Source organism: Macrobrachium rosenbergii, chromosome 51 (assembly GCF_040412425.1).
Source record: "Macrobrachium rosenbergii isolate ZJJX-2024 chromosome 51, ASM4041242v1, whole genome shotgun sequence".
NCBI classification, from domain to species: domain Eukaryota; kingdom Metazoa; phylum Arthropoda; class Malacostraca; order Decapoda; family Palaemonidae; genus Macrobrachium; species Macrobrachium rosenbergii.
The window spans coordinates 36,689,623-36,706,844 of NC_089791.1; the positions used below are offsets into that span (position 1 = coordinate 36,689,623).

At 39.4% G+C, this 17,222-nt stretch overlaps 1 protein-coding gene across 6 annotated transcripts in view; it reads left to right on the top strand.

Annotated features, from left to right (window-relative positions):
- Positions 1-201: 201 nt before the first annotated feature.
- The window catches only part of Rip11 (Rab11 interacting protein), a 140,176-nt gene continuing 123,155 nt past the window's right edge, over positions 202-17,222 (top strand). For 4 of the 6 annotated variants that reach the window (XM_067095311.1, XM_067095313.1, XM_067095308.1 and 1 more), the window contains exons 1-2: positions 202-416; positions 7,662-7,700. In XM_067095311.1, coding sequence (XP_066951412.1) covers positions 386-416; positions 7,662-7,700 — 70 coding nt within the window. In that variant the 5' untranslated portion in view covers positions 202-385. The remainder of the gene's footprint in view (positions 417-7,661; positions 7,701-17,222) is intronic. The other 2 variants (XM_067095312.1, XM_067095309.1) reach the window with 1 other exon arrangement.

Below are 17,222 nucleotides of genomic sequence, written 5' to 3' on the forward strand. Positions count from 1 at the left end.
AGATCTTGGGATATAGTAAATAGTAAATAACAAGAGATTGACACTTAAAAACGAAGCAAGATGGTTGGGGGTGTGTGTATAATAACTAGAATTAAGGTTCGATAGCAAAGTGCACCTCAGTTTTAAGCGAATCATAGGCCACCTCTGTCAGCTGTTCGAGATTGATAAAGAATGTTTAAGTACGAACTGGCAACTCTAAACACGAGACTGGTTGCTGAACGCTGCCAGGTGTGGCAGCTGGCTTGAACGTCAGTATGTGACAGAACGTGTTCGAGTTGAGACGTAATGATTTGGTTTTGTCGTTAGTGTGAGACTTGCGCCGTGTTAATTTCTTGGATAGTTTTATGTCGGGGATATTTACTGCCATTATTTGGATGGTTATAAAATGTGGCAACCAACTCACATCCAAGTTACCGGTAAGTAGAAGCCAGTTTGTGGAATAAGGTCAAAACTGGAAGGTTTTCTCACCTGTGAAACCTCGCAGGTACAGTTATTTAGACTACCTGACCGTCGAAAGTTTTTCCCTTTATTCATCAAGATAACGTAACTCCGTATTCGCCTGTTTTTATCGTATTTTTAAAATATTCATGATTGCTGTACGGTCTTTTTGCTTATTGTTGTACATTGTGCTGCTGTTAATAGGCAAATTTATAAGATATTTCTGACTCTTGTTTTTGGTATGTTGGGTAGGTCGCGGGGGTGGGGGTGTGGGCCCCTAAATAAGTGTCACAACGCCATGATTTATTGTACAGTACAAGTGGTGCTTTCAGAGTTAGGCTAACTAACCTATTTAAGTCTGCGTTTGTTTACGCAACCGTCATGAACAACCAAATGGTATTTAATCAACTTTGGTTCAAGGTGGAAAAAATTAGGTTACATATTTTCTTCAGTACAAAAAACGCAAAATTTTTAGTCTTCAGTTTAACACAAGGATATTGAGCTATTGCAGACTGGGGATTTTGAGTATGGTTTTTGCTGAGAATGTGCACAAAACTTAATGCACCGTAACCTAACTCACCCTTAATGTAACCTAACCTTGGGCATTGTGCCCTGACTTGGCCGGGGTGGGTCATTGCCCACCCTCCCAAATTCTATCAAGATTTTCGATATTTTCGGCCATTTATGAGATAATTTATACCCCCAGTCTGCAATGAACTGTAGGATATACTTTTATTCTCACTACATGATTCATATTTTCTCATCTGTACATTCTTACGTTTAATTAATTGCAGTCCCCCCATTTGTGCTTCCCCATTCCTATATGTAAAAATTATGGGGAACCCAATTTGGGAACCAGGGTTTTAATGGGGATTACTTAGAGTTGAGTGAATTGCACCAAAGGCATTGGCCATAAATGCATAAATCACAAGATAAACAGTAAAAAAAAACACATTGTTCATGGCTGTAATTGACATTTGCCACAAAACCAATTATAAAGGATAAAGAAGTTAAATACAGGAATACATTCTAACCTAACATTTCTTAACCTAACCTGGTGTAGGACATCAGATCAGTGTCTGATTTAACCAAACTGGTTAGTGAAGACACTGTTGCGATCTTAGCATTGCACACAGCATGTTTCTTACCTCAAGATTGGGAAGCACATCCAGATGGCACACATTTATCTCAGTCCCTGTCTTTCAATTCAGTAATAGAAGGGATTGTGGCACTTCCAGGCGGAAAGAGTTGTCTTATAAAATGAGTAAGGTTAGTGCCCCTTGGCTGTCTGCAGCTCTTACAGTTAAGCCAGCCATTGTTAAACTTCATGTATCAGCTCTTGAAAACTGGGAGGAGTCAGATAACATCACTCTCTGCCCAGGAGAAGTTGTGAAGTTTTCATTGAGAAAAAAACATACCTACTGTAACATTACACCAGAACTAAAAAAGATTGCAGAAGCAGTTTTTTTGTGGAACTTTTAAACCAAATAAAACACTTCTAGATTACAGTCATAAAGATATGCTGTGTGCATAAAGTTATGGAACAATGTAAAAACACCACTGATTGATGTATTTTCACTGGTAAATATGCAACTTGTTATCCACTTGCCCATCATATTTATTGTGGGAAAAATGCTAAAAATGACCATCATTCAACTATTTCAGATAGTGAGTTCCATGTTGATAAAATATTAGTTTCATAGTATTACCATAAAATCACTAGGTCCTCAGGTTCAAGTTTGGTCAAAGTTGTCAATCAGGTTAGGATCTGGAGCCCTGGGTTATGTTAGGATATATCCCCATTGAAGTATGGTTTTTCTGTTGTATTTTACTGTTTTTCTGGTATTGGTTTTTACATGAAAATCTCTAGGCCTAACTACTGAATTTTTAGGAGACAGGAAAGAAGTAGCAAAACAAAGAAACCAGTGGTTTGTGAACTAAATAAAATCCAGAATCATTTGAACCACCAAATGAAACTATTGAAAAAAATGTCTGTGGCAGTAGTATGGTTGTGTTTCTTTTGACAATTTAACATTTCTGTTGCAAATCCTTGTGTATGCTAACCCATTGCAACACCCCCATATCCAGGGCAATGAGAAATTACTGGCTTTGTAGGCAGTGGGGGTTCTGTGGTAGGGGGTGAAGAACTGAAACCTGAAATACCAGTAACTTTTAACCGGGATCCCAGATTACAGTAGGACCATTACAACCCCTCCCCGTTATTCAGCAACAATGGTCCTAGATCACAGTGAGATCCATTGTGAAACTTCACTTATCCAACTATAATGGTTCCAGATCACAGTGGGACACAAGTGTTTTTGAGTTGGGGGAGAACTAAAATGGTGGGAGTAACAGAGATGCACAATACTCAGACCCAACTTGAGCTAGGTTGTGGGTTTCCCCATCTGGAGTCCCCATCATTCGAGAAATAGGGCCTGTAATAGGTGTACTTAACATTCATGTCTAAAATACTTATGAGTGTCTTGATTGTCCATATCACATCAAATATCTATCAGGCAAAAATTGTAGAATAGCTTACCTTGAGACATCAAATGCTTCACTTATGGTAATAAAAGATCTTGCACTTTAATTTCTTGCCAACAGGGAATTCAGTATTGCAATGGGTAAATTAATTGTAATTTTTGCAGTTTTTTTTATGGTGTATGAGGGATGAGTGGGTAATTTTTTAAAGGTATTTGAAGTGTTAGGTGTTTGTCACACACAGTAGCACTTGTGCAATTTTTTTTCATGATGTAATTGTTAGGTACGGGTTGGGTGTCACAGTGTTAAGTAACAGTGAAGGGTTCGTGAACAAGTCTAATTGATCTTTTGTGTGGAAGGGAAGATATATGCATATACATAAAAATGACAAAACCGTATATAGTTTACTCAAAGATTTAACTGGAAATGAAGAAATCTTGGAAAGGGATTAGAGATATTTTAAAGGAAAGAAAGAAATATAAGAAAAACTTTTCACTTCGTTTGCTAATGTTGTTGTAATATGTACTGTACCTTGTAAGGGATTACAATCAACATATCCTGTTAACTGGACAAAAAAATATCGTAGTCTTATGTTAAAAAAAAAAAATTACTAATCTCTTGATTAGTTATCAAATATCACCAAACTGTGCAAATCCAGCACCAAAATGTGATTTTCAAAAACTTGCAGGAAGTCTTAGCCTAATGTTGAAGACTTGGGCTCCCTTATTCGTAATTTAATAAACTACAGTACCTTTACTTAACTTGATGATTGGTCTTGTTAAGCACAAAAGTAGTAAATGTAAAGGTGTATATGTCAAGGGGTTATGATTATCATTGCTCTATGTCAGGATAAGTTGTTGGATTCGCTAACCCCACCCCATCCCTGGTCATGTAGGACTCAGCATAATACATAGTTTAAAATAGCATCATTCATGCGACTCCAGCAAAACTTGTTAATTTGTCACACTTGTTGAGTGTTGTTATATCTTAAACAAATAATTGAGCAGGCACTTATGCTAATATTCAGTTTAAAGGGGAAGTGTTTTTTTGACTGAAATATTTTCATGGTATTTTTCACTTCTCTTAGAAATACATTTTAGCCTTTAGGTAAGTAAAAAAAAAAAAAAAAGCCTGAACAACCTCACAGTAAGCATATACCCACTTTTAAGAGATTTAAGCATTCTTGGAAGCATAATTTTTGTCAGAATAAGTCAGAATTACTTTCATAAGTAGTTATTTCATCATCATTTTCAAATGATGTTCCTGTACCTAAAAAGAAAATTATCAGCCTAGTCTAGCCAGCCTTTTATGTTGTCTCCTTGTTTACGAAGTAGTGACTGTGATGGGGGAAGTTACGTTTAGATCCACATATTTTCCAGCCGCTTGGAAAACACAAGTGGTTAAGTGTGTGTGGTCTAATAATGCCTCTGTAGGACAACACATCAAGTTAATTGCTCTTGGAGCCATAAGTCTGACACTGCCTTTAGATTCAGATATATCCCTGTAATTGCCCTTGACAGATCTTTGTGCTTTGAATTTGCTTAGAGATTGTTACAGTACTAGGTAATAATTGGTACTGAGATACTATGTGCACCTCTTACCATTTCTGTTAGTTCAGTTCACTGAATTGTGCTTTCCTCCACCCAAAAATCCTATGTCACCCTAGATTTTCCCCCAGCAGTATTCAATATTGGTAGGTCAAGTGTACACGAATAAAAATGGTTGGAATGGTAAAAAATTCATAAAATCCAAGAGGGCTAGTAGGAAAAATATATGGTCCATGTAACTGGTAAGAAGTAAATATTTGTTTGTTTGGGGATATAAACCATATTTCATGTTGAAAATATCTCTGCACAAGCTGGTGTGGTCATTGAAACTTGTTAATAAGGTTGTCAAATAGCATCAAGTAAATAAGGGGGTAGGGGCCCCACCTGCTTGCCTGACTGTTAACCCTCACATTTCCTTTGGTTGTATTACTGGAAGGACTACTTGCATGTGTGGCTGTGGAAATGCCAAACCAGGATTGCCCTTGTTGGTTGAAGACTGGCTTTCTTCTAACTTTGGTGTTTGTGGTAAGAATGAGGAGCGCTAGTTTTGCCTGGGTGAAATGTGAACAGCAATGATGCCTTACGTGTGTGTGTGTGTGTGTGTTGGCACTTCATGTCACCCCTGAATGTTGACCCTCACTCATTTTGTTATTTTCAGGGTTTTGTGTGTTCTAAGAATTTGCCATGATAGGCGTGTGCTAGTTGGTCTGTGTAATGGGAGAAGTTTGAGACTAGAAGATAAACTCCAAGAAGACTGATGGTGTCATCAGAAGCTAAATGCTCCTTCTTGCTCATTTAGAGTACATCTCTTCTTGGATTGGCTTCTGCCATGACCTCTGCTTCATCCTCTGGGTTTATTTTTTGATATTCTCTTTGGGCTATAGTCTTTTTAGCGATTAGGAGAGGATGGTTGATGACCAGTCTGCACTCGTTGCTCAGTCTTCTGCTGGGTGTCTAATGAATCACACAGGTGCTGATGACATTTTGGCAGTTCCTGGATGGCCTTTTGTTCCAGCTGGAGTCCATGCTTTGACATTGTGCTCTGTTGTAATTCCCATTCCTGTTGGGACGCCTGCCACAACTTTGTTCAAGGTGGTGTTGGAAGAATTAGGAGCTACTCGGTGGAAAACGTTTAAAGAAGCGAATGCATCTTTTCGTTTTCTCCTCATCCACACCTTCACTCTCATAGTCTGTGAATTGCTAAGAGATGTAAGAAGGTGGTCCAGAAGGTTGCCCACCACAAAAAACCTTGCTGGGCCTCTCATGTATATTGCTTTTTTTTTAAAGAAAGATGGTGATACCTTTGGATTTGAAGGAACACGTGAATGTGGTTGTGGTGTACAACTGGACTCACGAGCTTATGTGTCACAGGAATCTGGTTCACAAGCTTGCCTGTGTCTAATCGCCTTTTCCGATTTCCTGTATGACTTTTGTAGCTTTACAACCAGGAGTTTGTCACTTTCCTCTTCTGTTTAGTTTTGTTTTCAAAATTATCGGAATGTTCCCTTACTATTGAGTCTCCAGTTACATAGTTTACCAACTGTGAGAGCACCTCTGAATGGTGACTTAGTATAATACATTTACCCTTTAAACCCCTTAGCACCTATCCCCTTTTACAGCCTGGGCATTAGTTTTATCCTCATTTTTCACTGTTGCATTTTCTTGTCTCATCTATCATTCTTCCCTTTTCTGTGTAACTCCACTCAGTTCTTTGACCTCTTCCTCTAGTCTCTAGGATTGCTTGCAGTAGTTTCTGAAGGGTTGATTAAAAATAAATGTAAGTTTTCCAGGTTTTTGAGCTTGCCAGAAATAAAGACACGAACTCCAGCATCCTTCCTTTCATAACCCCAAAATCTATGACAGTTAGGCTGTGTATTGGATTTACAGTACATTAAGCCCTTCTGATATACTTCTGATGAAGTTGTGGATGGAAGAGCATGAAGAAATATACTGAATGACATCTTGATTAGTGGTCAGTTTAAGTGTAAGGTGATAAGAAGTTTGTTTAGATCAGTGGTTCTCAACCTTTTTATTACCACGCCTCTAAGAGCTGGTCCTTCCTCCATGCCCCCTTGCCATCTATGAGTAAAATTCCCTGTTAGGAGGAAAATAAAAAAAAAAAAAGAGAAAGAGAAGGAGTTTCGAGGGGCAGGAGGAGGTAAATTACAAAATAATGATAAGCCTAGGGAGTCTAACTAGAGTGTAGACTGTAGCCATTAGTTATTGAATTAACGAATGTACTTGAAATTGCTGACGTTAGGTTGAGAACCACTGGTTTAGATATTACCAAAAGTAGCCAGTTATTGAATTACAGTACTTTGACACCCATGTTAACAGGTCTGCTAAAGATTTTCTATAATCATATCAGTCACTAGGCCATTGCAAGTCCTTTCTGTCCCGAGCATAGCTGTGACAGTCGATTTTAAAACTTTGAATGCTGTCCGTGAAATTACTATCCATGCTATGATACTTATTCTGGTTGTCATATGAAAGGAGAACGCTTGATTTTATTGCGGTATGATAAAAAGCAAAGCAGTAATAGAAAAAATGGAAAATTAATTGAATATTGCCCAGAAATGACCTGACTGGGCATCATACTGTAATAGGCTTTTGGGTTGGATCAGTTTCGTATGTGAGCCAAAGGGTTAGTTATAGATTTTCTGGTTTAGCATTATTTTTAAATGCAATACATATTTTAAGTTTAATAGGTACTTAAGCATCATTGCGTGGTATGTTGAATTCAAAGAATTTAATTTCAAATATTAATGACAGTTTGATTGTATCTGATTGTATCTTTATTGTGCTTCCCCGTCACTAGCAGAATTAAGTTATTGTATATATGTATATATACTGTAGTATATATGTATATCTACATAGTATACATATATAACATATATATGTATATATCTACAGTATATATATATATATATACAAATGTGTGTGTGTGTGTGTGTGTGTGTGTGTGTGTGTGTGTGTGTGTGTGTGTGTGTGTGGTGTGTGCGCGCGCCCGAGTGTGCGTGCGTGTCTACCGTACGAGTTTTATTTTTATTTTTATCAACATCTCGTGGTAAGATGTTGAAAGAATTAATTTTGCTCTACAAATTTTTTATGACATTTTTTTAACACAGCTGGAATAGTATAATTAATGTTCTCTATTGCTTAACTTGTATTAACTTGGTTTCTTTTATGTTTCAGTGCAAAGAGCGCGGAATTTGAATTACAAGGGCAAAAATGGTAAGTATTGATGCTGTTAAAGTTTTCATTATGATTCGGTGTCCTATAGAAAATGAAAGTAAGGTGCCTTCTAACTTTTGACGAGTAAACCGACAGTGTAAAGAAACCGGCATTTTTCCAATTTTTTTTTAATGAAAGACTTATTTTTTTTTTGTCTTAATACTCTGATTAAACTTGCATACTGTGTGCACTATGTAATTTCATTTTATTTTTGGAGGGTGTTTGGTTATTCCTGAAATGGAAAATCGGTATGTTGTTGAAGTTTTGAATAATCGTTTTGTATCGATATTCATTTTTTATTATTTTTCGTATCGCTACTTTTATATAAATCTTGTAGATTTGTTATGTATTGGCGTTAGATTTTATTTAGCTAATAAATTTAGATAGAATTAGGGGAAATTGACCTGTTGTGTGGGAAATCCAAATATTGTAAAACTTGTTTTTCGATACTTTAGTATCTGTTTGTTCATTTATATTTTAGTTTTCTGTTGAAATGCAGTTTGCAGAAAATAAAAATGGCTGTGGATTATGCAGATATTGGCCTATAAGGGCTTTTGAAAGTTGAGTTAAAAAAAGCTTATTTTTTAACATATTTTGGTATATAGAAGTAAAATAATAGAAATAATCAACACAGTTACGTGTGGAAGACATGTGTGGGCTGGTTGGCAGCGGTCTCGTCTTTCAATTGAAAGACCTGGGTTCGATCATGATGTGAGTCAGAAATTTAGAAGTAGTAATATGAAGACATAAATGGTTTTCGACTTGTATAGGCTAGGGGGTCGGCTTCCCTAGATAGTGAGAGAGATATTTTGAGCTATATGCGGAAATAAGACAATAATTGTACCACTGTATTTATTTATTTTTTTGGCGTAGTTATTTAGTTAGCAACAACATCAGGTATTGTTTTTACGTCCTGTGAATAGAATATACGTGAGAGCAAACATTATCACCAAGAATCGGCGATTCCAGTGGAATAAGTTGAAGAAATCTTTTAATCCTTTGATAAAAAAAAATTGTGACTGTTGGAAATAAGATAGCCTATCATAGATTACGGCAAGCAGGCAGTGTTTGTTCATGTGGAAAAGATTAAAGATATCGCAGGAACCTCCTGCTGCTTTGGCAAATGTATGCAAACCGAACGGTATGTTTTGTCATAAGTATGAACGCTACTTCTGGTAAAACGGAAAGTTGCATGTTTAAATAAGCAGTCAAACGTCGTATCCTGCGTTGGAGTTTGCCTCTGGCAAGCGATATTACGCTGTGTGACTGACGACTGTTTTGTTATCCATTTTTAGCAAAGATTTACTTGATAAGTTCTGGAAGCGCTTCATTCAACTACAATTTAGTTTTTCCAATATACAGTCGAGGTTCTCTTTTTCCATAACAGGTGTGATAAATATACTTTTCATTCTCATCTTTAGTTCAGGTTTTCAGGAAATGATAGTAAAATATTAGGTGAAAATGCTGGTATTACTGACTGTCTTAGGTATTTTCGATTTGTCTAGATGTGTAGTAAGAATGTATGTAATCTCTTAGTTAAGGCTAGCGAAGTATATTTGGTGTCTATGCAGTATATTGATTTGATACTTGAGACATTGATTAGTATTTAGTATTGGTTAGATTTCTCTCTCTCAGAGCTTTCTTTTCTTTCTTTTCTTCTCCTTTTTCTCATCTGTTTAGACTGCAATGAATGAGGTTTTCAGAGTTTTCACCCTTATGTCATAATCCATAATGGCACAATCTTTACTCTCACAGTGCACAGAGAGAGAGAGAGAGAGAGAGAGAGAGAGAGAGAGAGAGAGAGAGAGAGAGAGAGAGAGAGAGAGCGTAATTTAATTACAAACGTTAATTAGGCACAAATTAGATGATAGTTTAGGACTGATATGGTGTTATGTAGTTGAATTATGAATTATACTGTTAACGACATAAAGAAGCCTTGTGCATGAGTGTTCTTTCATTGACTGAAATTAAGGGCCTAGATGAATTCAGATAAATTCACGGTTGCAGTTGTGAGGTTGCAGACGCCATCCACAATGATTTCAAAGATCTTGCTGGGCTGTGGGTCTTGTTTGACGTCTGTTCCTTCAAGAACTGCTTTACTGTCCTCCATAATTTGCGGGCAGTGGAGTACATATACATCCTTTTAACAGGGCTTATGCTTTGAGACGAATAAGTAAAATATAATTTTTTATTAATAAACATATTTTCACCTAGACCTCCTGCACGTATTTAAATGCGCACTGTGATTTTATTGGTGATTGCTCAGAATTTGACAACAGTCGTCCGGTACGAGTGAGTGTCCAGATTGCGAAAAGTGAAAATTACTTGTGTGTGCTCCTTGGTTAGTTAATGTTCCTGCCTAGTTTCCTCCTCACGGAAGAAAGAGCCTCATTCATTAAGATGCACTGGGATCGATATCGTGTGATCTGTTTACCACGAAATAGCTGAGTTCTCGAAAGTGCAATTTTTGTGAAGTTCTGCTGCTGTGTGAAGGTGTTGCCAAGCTCAATTAAGGTCGCTTTCTCAGTAGAGCTTCCGTAAGAATCACCTTTATTGCTGGTTTCTCTGAGGAACAGCGTTGTCGAGTTTCCTGCTAATTCTGCGTAGTGGTTACGAGTAAGCACACGTCCAGCAGACCAGAGAACATGTAGTAATCTTTACGAGGGTGAAGTGGTATTCTCTGGGTCTAGGTGGTTAGCATTATGGCGCTTGCTTGGTCGAGTCGTTGGAGAGTGGGAGAATAGAGCCTGGTGACGAAACATAACGATCGTTAAACAATCCAGGAGTCATTGTTGTGTATGTTAGGGTTTCGGCAACTAATTCCTTTTTGGACTTGATGAAAGAACTTTTATAGATTATAAATTGTCCATACTTCCTTGGATTTCAGTATTTGTTACATTGGAATAGCGCAAGATGTCACTATTTTCGTTTGTTTACCTTCCGGTTTCTACATAAGTAAACATTTATTTATTTATTCTTTTTTTTTGGAATTTTTCCTATTTTTGGGGTCAGTGACATTAACTTGTGGGTTTCTCAACCACGCCAGAGGTTGCCAGAGTCATATTTTTATTTTATTTTATTTTTTTTTTTAATTAAATTTATTTTTCTGTATTTTTATTTTTTCTGGAGGTTTGCTTCTACAGCTCTTATTTTTTTGTTTGTGGGGATCGCCTCCCCAGTGTTTGTCCCAGATTTCTTATGTTGTTGTTTAATAATGCCATTATTTCATCTCAGTATATGTTATATCTAAAGAGTATGTGTGAGAGAGAAGTTTGCCTCTCATCCATTCCTTCGGAACCTTTCCTTAGCAAGACATACCTTGTAAACCCTAGTCAGTCCTACTGTGTAATGGCTCCACGGCATCTCACTTCAAATCCAGTAAACTCCCGTCTTCAACAAACAACCTTTTGTTTTTTTTATTCAACAAATCTTTAAAATACTTTATTCCACTAATGCGCGATTGCATTCAATTCAGGCACCATCAGCTTCTGGTATTCTGAAAGATGCCTTTATAGTTTTCTGTAAAAGAAAACTATTGTGCCGGTCCTTGTCTGTCCGCCCTCAGATCTTTAAAAAACTGCTGAGGCTAGAGGGCTGCAAATTGGTATGTTGATCATCCACCCTCAAGTCATCAAACATACCAAACTGCAGCCCTCTAACCTCAGTAGTTTTTATTTTATTTAAGGTTAAAGTTAGCCATAATCATGCTTCTGGCAACGATATGGGACAGGCCACCACCTGGCCGCGGTTAAAGTTTCATGGGCCGCGGCTCATACAGCATTATAGCGAGAACACCGAAAGATAGATCCATTTTCGGTGGCCTTGATTATACGCTGTAGCCGCTGTACAGAAAACTCGATTGTGCCAAAGAGACTTGGCCGCGTTTTTTACTTGTTTCTTTCTTTCCTTAAGGTCTCGCTCACAGTTTTTGCTGTATTTCTATTATGCTCTCTTTTTTTTCCACTTAATTACCCTCTCCATCTGCTGTATACTTGTTCATTATCTTCTCTTCTCTAATTGCACCCCACGAATTTTTTTTACTTCACTAAAGCCCTCATATCCTCATTCCGCCACTTATTAATTCCCTCTTCTTGCATAGTAATCGTCTCGCCAGCCATGGCACCTCGAGGAATTCTCTCGTCGCCTTAGAATAGATCTACTTTGAATGGTCAGAAAATAATGTAAAGAAAAAAACAAATCATCAGAAATAACACAACGCCCATAAAGTTAAAACTGATGGTTATCACGAAGTGGGTTCTTCACAGCATTGAGAAGGTGAATCAGTCTCCAGGCATTTTGATAGACAGCAACCTGTTTCTAATGTGCTTCATCTTGTCAGCTCGAGTGTGTTTGCTTTTGTTCATCGCCAGCGTTGGCATAAGTAAACAGTCGCAACCTCGTCGGCATGAGAAAGTAGGGGATTGCCAACAGTATTGCAGCATCGCGGCTTGAAAAAACCGAACCAAAAATAATTCAGCTAGCAAGTGATAACGTCATCATCATCATCATCTTGATGAAACGATTACAAGTTGTTAAAAATAAATATACCCCGCTTAATTATGCATTGCACACATCTTCTGCAGCTACGTCTTATTTTTTATCTGTATAACGCGCATATATTTTTGATATGTGGGTTGCTGTTTTTATTGTTGTGTAATTAGTGGTTCACTGAATTAAATCGCCACTTAACGAAGGGACGGCACCAGACGGTTAAGCAAGCGAACCTTCCCTTGATGACCCCTGATGAAGAAATCACCGCTGAGACGGCGTTCTTCAGGGTTAGTGTGCCAAGGATCGCAAGGGGGCCAAGCGACGATATGATTACTGGAGGAGTGAATTTTCAGTCTTTTCCCAAACAGTTTCGGTAAAGGGATTGTGTTGTACTGACGACATTCTAGGGTTTCAAACAGCAGACCTTTCGTTCACCAACAACTCGGTGTGTTTCGGTGATTAGAAAGAAGCAGATAGCCAAAATAAATCGATCGTATCAAATGCAACGAAATTATTGTAAAGTAAGTTATTTATATATTCATGCTGTAATTAGAGGGGTGAAGAATGATTTATGAGAGATGGGACGCCAGGGCAATGGGCGTGAAGGCTACGTTTGGATGCTGTGCAGCCGCTGCCTATAAGGATGTCGCCATAATCCAGATTACCCAACATAGGAATGCAGGAGGATGTTGATACCCCATCTTAGCCACACGTCTCTCACAGTTTCGTGTTTTGTGGAAGGCCATTTGCATAACCAGTGCACTTCATTTTGTTGTCTTCTAGCTTCTTGGTTGCGAAATGATTACTGTTCCGCCTTCGTAAAGACAGTAACCAGTTTGAAGGTCGAGGATGCGCTCGGACCTACTGACTTTCATCGTCATTATCATTAAGCGGCAGCATTCTTTATTTTTGGGGGCCCTGCTCGAGGCTCTCATTCGATGCAATCGGTGGATCCCATTCTTTTTTAAGTTAGCTTTTGAAATTTCTTCATTATTTTTCTTAGGGTTGTTAACAGATTGTATAATATATATATATATATATATATATATATATATATATATATATATATATATATATATATATATATATAATATATATATAAACGAGTGAATTTTATCACGTCACGTCATCTAGTGTTGAGTTCTTGTCTTCCGTGGTTTCAGAGCCTTGAGACGACGAACTTATCAACTGCAAAATTCCCCTTCGGTTAACAAATATGAAAGTATATTATTTCTGAGGTAGGGCGAATTGGATATTAAAGGACATTTTGTAGCTTAATGCTTATGCTTATATATATATATATATTATATATATATATATATATATATATATATATATATATATGTATATATATATATATATGTATATATATATATATGTATATATATATGTATATATATATATATATATATATATATATATATATATATATATTATATATATATATATATATATATATATATATATATATATATATATTTATTGTTTTTCCTGTGGTTTTAGTTTGAAATATATTCTGTGAGACAGGTAGCAACAATTTGGTAATTTAGCCTTGGATTCTGACTTCGTGGGTACGGGAAAACGTAAAAAGAGGGGAAAACAAAGGAGAATTTCATATGAGCATAGGGCTCTGGTTACTGAGGGAAATATTACGTAAAACACGTGGGCAAATTTAAAGGAGTGTATTTACATAAATGATATCAGTACGGGAAAGAGGAACTCAAGTAGATTACTATCCTGAAGGAGACTCCTACTGGATTGAATGAAACTGGGGGACTTGTGACACAGTCCGGAGAAGCTTCCACGAAATAGAATCCTCTGAAATGAGAGATATGCACATTATACGCCAGTAATGAAAATAGACAAAAGAATAATGAATTGGAGGCTGCACTGAGGGTGCCAAAGGAGTAATAAAGAATTAATACCGCTGATGCAAGAGGCGCACGGACATTAGACAAGGGAGATTTCTGGCATTCCTTTTAAGAAAATATTACGAGACAAAAGCGTGACTGAAATGGGGCTCTTCCAGGCACTTTACCTCAGCAGATTTTCCGAGGGCGCGTAGAAGGCGGTCCGTGGATGACTTGCGATTTCGGAGGGACAAGTTTCTTCCACGTGGTGAGATGCAAGGGCTTCAAGCCGTAAAACGGCAAGGCGATGGGGGACTGAAACCTGCAATGGCGTGGGCTCGAGGAATACGGTCGAGGGGCACGAGGAGAAGTATACTTTGAAAGGGCCACGTGGTTAGGATAAAGGGCATCGATGGGGCCAGGTGTTGAGGACGTCTTCACAAGTTCACCCATATCTTCCAGCCCGCAAAATGAGACCTGGGGCTTTTGCCTTTATCCCTCCCTGGGGCAGGGGCGTCCATCACAGATGTTTGACTCATTGCACTGCTGCCCGCAGGGGAGGTTTTGGCCTATAGGAGAAAAACGCCCAAGCCAGATTACTTTTGCCTCGAAGGAAAGATCTTTATCAAAAATGGAGCGCCTTAATCTTAAACCCTTACTTTTAAGTCGATAGACAGATGGTCTATCGATCGGCCGACAGCAGTAAATGAAACACAACAACAACAAAGGAGGGGGGAGGAGGCAATTTGCTAGCGAATTTGCAATCATAATACCTCCCCATACGAAAATGTACATACATACCTCCTTCGGGTGTACATCGATATTCAAGAATGAGCGGCAACGCTATTGTTACTCTACATTCTGCCTTGCAATGAACTTACTCCTATGGTTTTATGAAGCTGAGACATTACTTTAATAACACATTGGGACAATTTTTGTTAACAGAACGCAAAAGTGATTTAAACACTTGCAAAAGAATAATTACTTTAGATTTGGTTACCCACTGTAACTTTATAAAGTGACTGAACAACGTGAATTAATTAAGATTATAGGACTGTCGTATATGGAGGCCATGGCCAACAAATGAAAAGAAATGGTTATTGTTCAAGAATTAAAATACACGGTTACTTAATTTTAGATAAAATGCATGCGGTTAGTACAATCTGCCTTGAAGAGGCTGTAAATGAAAAAACAGCGTTTACTTTTGTAAATGACATCCCTTTACGCGATACTGTAATGACTATACATATTCGCATTGATAATTTATCTTCGTTTTAACGTACTTTGTTTAGCCGGCCCCACACGGATTTTGACAGCCGTATGCGGGCGAGTATTCGCGAGGTTTTAATTCGCTAACCTTAAACTACGCTACACTTTATACATCCACCTGCCTACTCAATGTTATGACGGCGAGCAGACAAAAGATGGGGTAGGACAAACAGAGATCTTGGAAGGAAATGGAAGGGGAAAAGGGATAATAATAAAGGAAAAATTACAAGACATTACGCATGAAACCTTGACCGCATATGAAAGGCGGGACATCGTCTCTCAGAGCTTACGAAAGGGCATTTAAATCACAAGGGCAAGAGTTTATGACTCGCGATTCATTAAAATAAAGATAACTAAATGACTAAAAGAAAGTAAATGATATTGGCAGAAGAGCTAAGGGAAAAGAGTGAGGTTTTATTGTGTTAGGGGAATCTATCGTCCTACGCCTATAAATTACGGCCCGGACTATCACTTCAGTCCCAGGGCGAGGAAAGTGCACCTGAAGGGCGCGACTCCTTCAGAGGTTGACACGCACGCCCGGTGCCAAGGTATGGGCGCGCAAGGGCGTGCCACTTCTCACTCTGTTATTCTTAATGATTTATACATTGTGTGGGGAATGGTATCCCAGTATTTAATTGCCTCTTTGTGATAATTTAAGGAAGATTAGTAGAGGATGGTAAGAGATAGCAGTTCCTGAGGAACGGAAGAAGATAGAGGAGGGTCTGACATCCCCTTCTGGATTAGGGGTGCCAAGACCTTCGAAAATGAAATGGTGGCACAGGTGCCATGGGAGCTCTAGAGCTCTTTGTAAATTACCTGGAATGTCCCACGCCCGTGGTAATTTCGCCTCGAGTCTTTCTTAATGGGACAGTCGTCCTCGGCCGGGGAAGCGGAGGGCCCGCGACCGGAGGGCGGCACGGAGTACCACCTGGGCCTGCTGATGCGACAGCTGACGCAGGAGTGTTCCGTGCGGTTTCACCCATGATCCGTCGCGGCTCTTGTAGTTCATCGGCCAAGGGAGATATGGCAGAATCCTGACTTGCAATTGCGTCGACGACGGCTGAGGCAGAGGGAGGCGGTCGGGGGTGGCGTGAGCGGCTCGCAGGTAACGATGACCAGCTCAGGGCACGGGTTGCGAGGCCGCACCTGCAGGTGAGCTTCCGCGGTGGTCGGGGAGGAACCGTCTTCTCTGACCGACGCTGGTAGCGGTGCCAGGCCGGGGGAAGAGGGGGGTCCTGAGTTGGATCCGTGAATGGAGATCGGCGTAGCGCCTGGCGGTAGCACTAGGGCAGAGTCAGGCGCTATCAGAGGTTTCTTGACTCGTCGGTCAGGACGGACGAAGCTTGGCCCTGCTCGGGGCATGCAAGTGGCACTGGCAGGAATTTGGCATCTCCTGAAGGGAGATCGGATTGGGGCCCTGGCACTGGCACTGAGGCAGGGCCGGGCATTGATAGGATCGGGAACCGATCGAGGGGCCACTGTACATCGTACTCAGGTGGCACTGGTGGGGACTGCACGTCCTTCTGGTACCCAGGGGCGCCAGTCTTGGCTGAGGGAGAAGCGGGGAGGGATTACTCGCGCCCCGCGGAATGATTCGGGAATGTGGGACCCCTAGATTGTCGTGATTTCGGCAGGGACTGAAGTCCTGTCCCAGGATGACGTCATAGCCTCAGGGAGATGGCTTGCTTACCGCAAGATTGCACATTTTGGATTGTGAGGTCGAGACTCTCAATTGACCGTAGGGAGCATCATCTTAAATTGATTTATTCCTCGATCGTGACGAGTTTTCGTCTATTGACGATAGCTCCGTAGGGAACTCTGTCCCTCCGGATGAGGGAGATTTGTGCGCCCGAGTCCTCGAAAGCAGTGACTCGGCGCGCGGGCTCGCTACCTCGTGAGGGGCCACGTATAC